The 7784-nt window shown below is 41.8% G+C and overlaps 1 protein-coding gene across 1 annotated transcript; it reads left to right on the top strand.

Moving 5' to 3' along the window:
* Positions 1-211: 211 nt before the first annotated feature.
* On the top strand, positions 212-742 carry LOC147388887 (uncharacterized). Its single transcript, XM_086419669.1, has one exon. It carries the CDS (start codon positions 212-214, stop codon positions 740-742), a length of 531 nt encoding a protein of 176 aa, XP_086275795.1.
* Positions 743-7784: the final 7042 nt, after the last annotated feature.

Below are 7784 nucleotides of genomic sequence, written 5' to 3'. Positions count from 1 at the left end.
AGTCAAATTATTGATAGAAGGGTTGCAACAAGTAGAGGATGAGCAAGAACCACCATGCGAATCAGGGTGGAAAGCTTATGTGGATGGTTCATCCAACTTCGAGGGGTCAAGAATCGGAATAGTGCTAATCACACCAGGTCGATCGAGGATAGAGAAGGCGGTGGTGACCCTAAGATTCAAGGCCTCAAATAATAAGGCAAAATATGAGGCAATGATACCCGGCCTTAAATCCTTGGCAGGATTGGGGGTAACAGAGTCCACGATCTATAGTGACTTGCAGCTAGTGGTCAACCATATAAAGGGGACATTAGAGGCCCGAGATCCTCGGATGCAGCTCTATCTTGAGAAAATTAGAGCGACTATGCATCGAACAGGAGACATCAAGGTTGAGCATCTACCAAGAGCTGGTAACAGGCATGCAGATGCCCTGGCTTACATCGCTTCGATATTGGTTGGGCAGAACAAGAGGGAGCTACCATTGAGCTACCAGGAGAACCCTTCCATAGACGAGTTTGGGTTGCCCAATTTAATGGTAGTTAAAGTGGATCAAGGGTGGATAAACCCGATCTTGGCCTACTTACAGAATGGGGAGCTGTCCAACGACCCAAAAGATGCTAGGCGAGTCAAAAATAGAGTAAAGAGGTACAAGGTTCTAGATGGGACTTTGTACAGAAAATCTGTAGGAGTGCTTACGCTACTTGGTTCTAGTAGAAGCAAAAGAAGTGCTAAGAAAGATCCATGAGGGTAACTTTGGGAACCATTCTGGGGGAGAACTCTAGCGCATAAGGTGTTCACCCAAGGGTACTTTTGGCCTTACTTGCAGAAAGATGCAACCTTGTACATCAAGCATTGTGATAGCTACCAGAGGCATGGAAAGATAATTAGGCAACTAGAGGTGTAGCTTCACTCCCTAATCAGCCCTTGGCCATTCGCTCAGTGGAGGATTGAGTTAGTAGGCCCGTTGCCCAAGGCTTCAGCAAATCTTACTTTCCTGCTAGTGGCAACCGATTACTTCACTAAATGGGCAGAAACACTCCATTTGGCCAGGATCCGACAATAAGAAGTCCAGAAGTTCCTCTACGAGAATATTATTTGCAGATTCGGTTTGCCTCGCACCATAGTTTCTGACAATGGAAGGTAGTTTACAAGAGAACAGATAAGAGAATTTTGCAGCAAGTATGAGATAAAACAAGTGTTCTCTACACCCCACTATCCCCATGGTAATGAGCAAGCTGACACCACAAACAAGGTGCTACTAGATATTTTGAAGGAAAGATTAGGGAAAACCAATGGTAGGTGGACTTCAGAACTACATGGGGTCCTGTATGTCTACAGAATGACTGTCAAAACATCCATGGGAATGTCCCCACATGCCATGGCTTATGGGGTAGAAGTAGTAATCCCCACAGAGAATAGCTTTCCCACGATGAGAACCAAGATAGTGTAGTCTGGGAGAAATAACCCACAACTAGCTGCAAAACTGGACTTGTTATAAGAAAAGCAAGATGTAGCACTAGTCAGACTAAAACATTACCACAGGAAGCTACAAAACTACTTCAGTAAAAGGGTTCACCCTCACCAATTTTAGGAAGGCAATCTAGTGTTGAGGCAAGTATTCCAGAATACGAAGAAGCCAAATACTGGTAGGTTAGGAGCAAATTGGGAAGGGCCCTACAGGATGGCAAAAGTGGGCCAAATGGTAATATATTACTTACTCACTATCAATGGTCAAAGACCTTGGAATGCAATAAGCTCAGTGTAGATTGTGTTACGGTTCAAAGTTTGAGTAGAGTCAGAGCCTTCTTCAAGGATAGTGACCCAGGCAGCTAATGGCACAGTTAGTGCAATTTGAATTATCTTCAGAGTATGAGCAGAGCTAGAGATTTCTTGAAAGACAATGACTCAGATAGTTGATTGTACTGACAGTACAACTCAGATTTTGTTGCAGTGCAGAGTATGAAAACAGTCAGAGCCTTCTTTAAGGACAGTGACTCAGAATGCCGTTTAAGCAGTCAGCTCAATATAGATTGTGTTACGGCTCAGAGTAGGGTAGAGTCAGAGCCTTCTTCAAGAGCAGTGACTCAGGCAGTCAATGGCACAGTTAGTGCAGTCTGAATGTGTTCAAAGTATATGATCAGAGTTGGAGCCCTCTTCAGGGACAATAACTCAAATTACCATTTGTACAGGTAGCTCAGCCCGAACGGTGTTGCACTTAACCAGAGACAAAGCTTTCATCAAGGGCAGTGGCTCAAGAACCTCTTACAAGGTTCTACCAAAAGTTGTACCTACTTTAGGTAGAACCTAAGGGGAAGTAAAGTTGAAAGAAAGTATAATTGCGCAATTAACAGCATGCAAGAACAGTTAGTAGTATAAGTACTCAAACAAAAAGTATGATTAAGCAGTGAGCAGCGTGTAGAGTAGTGAGCAACGTGTAGAGCAGTTAGCAGCACATAAGTATCTGACCAGTTAGCACTTTTAGTATGCATAGGGGTTGTTCTAAACAACACATATGCAAGCAATGTAGTCAGTAGAAAGAGATTCTAGAAGGTAGCAGTATGTGTAAAAAGAAATTTTTTTCATTAATAGTTAAGGAGAAAGTAAAAAAAATCCTAGAGGAAAGGATAAGCGCAAGAAACACAATTACAGCAATAGAGAACAAGTTATCCTTCAGTGGAAGGCCGAGTAGTGCAAATAGGAGTAGCAAAAGGGTCTGCTTCATTAACATTGTTAGGGGGATCAACATCTCCGTCTTGGTACTCGACAACAACAGGGACAGACGGTTGGACGGGGGGGTGGATCGACAGGCACGGTTGAGAAACCCGCTGCTTGAGCAAAGTTCAAGTCTAAGATAGCACCAGCCTTTATAAGATCCCCAGGGGCTCAAATAAGGATAGTAGAGGTATTTTTTTCCTCGTCCAACTAGAAGGGAGGAGTGCGCCCAAAGTGCCCAGTCGAAGGAGGATCCTGGGTAAGGGATACTTCGGGAGCATCATCCAGGTCCACCTCACCATCCATATCCTCTTCTTCGTCCTAATATTGGAGCCGAGCAACCTCGAAGTCTTCATGATAAGCCTTAGCAGAAAACTTATCCATCAGCTGAGAATATCAGGACTGCAGCTGCCCCAGTAACTTCCTTGTTTCAGCTTCATCCTCTCCCTAATTGAATCAACACTTGTTCTTAGGGAGGTCAACTCTAGTTCTTGCTGCCGAACCTTGTCCTAGAGTGCTACTAGTTCCGCATCTCTCCATTGCACTCTCTCATTCTAGTTGGCCAACTCCAGTTGAAGAAGTCCCTAAAGTTCAGTCAGCCGCTTATTGGATGATTCCAAATCTAGGTTGGCCTGGAGAATTGGGCCAGGCTAGCCTCCATCTCCTCTCTAACCTCCTGAAAAATTGGCTAGAAGAGGCCAACTCAGCCTAGAGCACAGTTACTTTCTCATCCTGCTCTTTGGCCATGATAGTTGCTCGGTTTTCAACCTCATGCCACTTCAGGAAGGCCACGGTTCCGTATACGTGCGCTTACGAAGAAAGAGCAAACCGTTAGCACAGAGATATTAGAAAATAATTGAGTAGGGCAGTAAGAGCAGAAGTTACCTGATAAAGGCCGTGGACGAAATGACTAATGCCCAAGTCAGTATTAGCCCGGTCAACAACGTCCCAATCCATAAGAGAAATGGAATGGGAAAGTAGGGAAGTAGCGGTTACGGGGTCCTTAATCCCGTAACCATTATTGTGGACGTATTAGGGGAGACGAAATAGGTTTCCTTCGTTCCCGTCTTGGAGATAGGCCCCACGGCCCATCCAAGTAATTGCAGCCTCCTCTAGAGGGATCTTGTGTAGCGAGAGGCCTTCATCCTTCGACCCCTCAAGGGAGAAAGGGCTTCTCATACCTTTCCTGACCAGGCGGCGTCTTTTCCACTATCGAAAAGGAAGAACAAGGCTATCCTCCCTGGCGGTGGCAAAACTCTGCCTAGCCTCTGCTTGAGTTTTCTCAAAAAATGACTGTAGAAATAGCAACAATACTAGTAGTAGCAACTACAATTCGAACTAAGGTAGAGGACAGAACATGGGTAAAAAACCCCTCGGCAGTGACCACAGGAAAAGAAAATGCAAAAACAGAAGTAAGGGTAGCAAGCTTTCCAGATGGCCTGGCCTCCCTAGAAAAGTTGGTGCCACGAGAAGAGTAGCTTCTTTTCTTCCTCATCACCTTAGCTGGGACAGGAGGCGGAGCAGCCCTAGTAGCAGCTAAAAAAGGGAACTCCGAGAGGTTGATGTTCATGACGTCGGAGGACTCGGGCAGAACCTTAGAAGTTTGAGTTGAGCCTTGTACGTTGGAGGGAAGAGCAGGATGACTGGGATCCCTTCGTCATGGAGTTGACGAAGGTGGATCACAACCCTCCTCAGTACGACCAACCCGGCCAAGTGAAGCTCGTCGTGAAGGTGGTTGAAGAATGACACCTAGTAGATCGTCCACAACCGCCTTCTCAGCAGCCCTAGTTCGAAACTCCACTAGTTCTAACCTTCAGCCTTCGAATGCTCTGTGTAATATCTTCCTAGTCTCCGTAGCTGCCAAAGTAAAAAAAAATTGTGAAGTAACAAGAAAAAGCGTCAAAAAGAGCAGACAGTGGATGGATAAAGTTCAAAACAAAATGTGAGTTATCAGCCCCAAGACAACATTACCTTGGAAGTTATGGGGGACTCTGAATCCTTTACAGGGGGTGCCATGGAAAAATTACCTGTCTCCAGAAAGGAAGAGGGGTAATTTATGCCACCTTTTATCAAAACTTTGGAGAGAGGGGGTTAGAGCTACTATTGCACTCTTGGAGGACAGCAAGAAAAATCCCGACCGGTTGGGAATCACCTTCAGGTTGTACCGGGAGAGGAAGTCATTGGGGGTAATACCCATCTTCTCTATAGCCTCCACTAGACGGTAGAAGTTCCCTGACCTCTGTCTTGGGGATTGGTTTATTTTACTCAATACCTCTCTCAAGAAGGCAGAGAAAGGAAAACTAATACTAGCTTTGATTTGGCCGATGTAGGCAAAGATTTCCCCCGACCAGCAATCATTGGGGATATCAAAGTCACTGCCAATCCGGAGATGTGCCAAAGCAGAAATGTATAGGCTTCGTCAGAGTTGGGATGTAGTGACAGCCATGGAAAAGCCAACTGTAGAAAAGAAAGCAGACAGATAGAAAGAGGAAGAGATTACCTCGAAGCGGAGGGGTAACTGTTGTTGCAAAGAAAAATGAGAAAAGGAACGAGAGTTTTCACAGAAAAACACGGAAATAAATATGCATAGTTTTAGCATGATAGAAGACAGAAAAAGCACTAAGTTCTCTATTTATAAGGAAAGGCACAGGTGCACATACGCCTGAGAGGACAACTTGAGTCTAGCCGAAGCGTCGAAAATTGGGGTCAGTGCAAGGAGGCTAGGGGACACGTGGGCTGTTACAAATGAAAAGGAATCCATCTAATCCATTAATAGAGATTCGAAACGACGTTACATTTAATGCATCGATTCGTAAACAACAGGAGCAATTATGAAGGGCCTGAATAACTAGTAAAAGAGCGACATTGCATCTCGAGGAGAAGAAAAGGTCTTACACCATTTCGAGAGGGGTAGTTGTAAAGGGAAATAATTGCGCATCAATCTTAGCCACACACGTGTCCAGGCCGGCCAGGGGGTACCTAACATAGACTAGTTAATAAGGTACTGCCTAGCAAGCAGGGCAGGTAAGAGTAGAGACCTCATTAGTCTGGTTAGAGGGCAACACAACACTAAGCACAGCCTATCCTACCAGGTGTAGGCACCCCATTTTTGCTATCGCCTGATTAATCAACTTGTCAATCCGATTGCAACAATTCCCAATAATGGATGATTATTCCAATACTATATTTTATTACCAGTGATGTTTCAAAAATTCGGATGAGGTATCTCAAACTAATAAAACTGTAGAAACCACGCTACGCTAGGAAAATATAACTCTAAAAACATAGAAATCATCATTTTGCAGACAAAAAGAAGCTTTACGATAAAAATTACTAAAAAATGATAAAATTACCAAAATACCCCTAATCTCAAAATATCCCTAGGGCATACATTACTCTTAGAAAAATCATTTCAAACACATGAAACAACAAATCGAAACCAAATAAACTATTTCACCAATTTTCACAAAATTGGATAAAATTACGAAAATGCCTCTCATAAGGTTCATTACCATTTCGCACAAAAAATTTTATAAATGACACAAACCAATATCCCCATTGAATTCCTTACGAAAAATCGATTCCAAAACATCTTGGAACATTGAAAAACGACTCAAACGAAAAAAGTCCTCTCCGAGGGTAAAATGGTAATTTTATAATTAATAATTAAAATATTAATTAATATAAAGTAAAATCCTAATTAAAATTAAATTTAATCAAGTAAGACTTAAGTCAAAATCCTAAAATTAAAGCCAATCAAGTAAGACTTAAGTCAATCAAGTGAGACTTAAGTCAAAACCCTAATAGAATTCTATTTAAACTCTAAAACTACCTAAAAGAAACATAATTAAACTCTAAAACTAACCCTAAAAGAATTCTAATTAAACACTAACTCTATCTAATAGAATTATAATCAAACACAAATTCTATGTAAAATAATTCTAATTAAACACTAACTCTATCTAAAAGAATTATAATTAAACATTAACTCTATCTAAAAAACACCTAAAAAATCTATAAATAGGGACCTTTACAACCTATTTTCTTAGGTCAAAATAAACCCTAAGAAAAATAGGTCAAAAAGCTTCCCTAACCTCCCCTAAACCCTAATTTTGCAGCCCTAACTCCTTACCCAACATCCATACCCCCACTTTTTGGGAAATAGTAGCAATGTAGTCTTCTTGGGAAATAGTAGAGACCAACATTTGCCGGGCAGGGTTGGTGGCTAACACCTTCCAACCCCGTAACGTGATCCCCGGACCCGTAGTTTCTTTTGTAGATTAGTGTTATTTATCTTTTTAGAGTCAATGCTCAGTTCCTAGACCGTAATAACTAGGTGGCAACTCCCAAATCTCAAAAGTCAAAAGCAGATCCGCGCACGCCGCGGATCGAGGGCGCTTTCAGTGGAGACTCCACTAAGGATTATTGAAAATTAAACTTGAAAAACCCCATGTATGGGAGCATTGCCAAATCAACCAAGTTTTGATTGTCTTTATTTTTTTGTTTATTTGTTTAATTAGTTTGGTTTGATTGTACATCATATGTTCGATTTTTATGTATTCTAGCTTGTTTATTTGCTCTATGACCCAATCAAGGGTCACTTGTGATGATCCTAAATAATTCAAGATTTCAAAGATTAATAAGAAAATGATGGAATGATGGTGGTTGGGATGAGAAGAATATTTTTCTATAAAAAAAAAAACAGTACTGAAGCATGGTACTCCGATAGTGAAAATGTTTTTTTTCTCTTTCTATCTTCTTCTCCATATGTGTGTTGAAAATGGACAGCAAAGAGAGACGCTTCTCTCTCTCTTCCTCGTTAATGGCGATTTCGAGATTTCTAATTTGGATTTTAATAACCTCAACAATGGCGTCGAAACATCTCATAAGGTTCTAGAATACCAATCTGTAAATCTGGAATTATTGTTGAATGAAGGTTGGGATAGCAATGTTAAAATATTTTTACAGAACATTCTAGTGAGAATTAAGTCGGGGCATCTATTAATAAAACGTAGATCTCATCGAGTAGATTAATTTAGAACCTAAATTCACTCAATTTCATTATCGGAAGCTTT

The sequence above is a fragment of the Akebia trifoliata genome, chromosome 12 (genome assembly GCF_017979445.1).
Source record: "Akebia trifoliata isolate Shusen 1 chromosome 12, ASM1797944v1, whole genome shotgun sequence".
Classification (NCBI taxonomy): domain Eukaryota; kingdom Viridiplantae; phylum Streptophyta; class Magnoliopsida; order Ranunculales; family Lardizabalaceae; genus Akebia; species Akebia trifoliata.
The sequence above is the reverse complement of the archived record's forward strand: the minus strand, read 5'-3'. Positions and strand labels throughout refer to the sequence as shown.

Coding starts and splice junctions, on each gene's coding strand:
- LOC147388887 (XM_086419669.1), top strand. CDS start 212: ATGATACCCGGCCTTAAATCCTTGGCAGGATTGGGGGTAACAGAGTCC.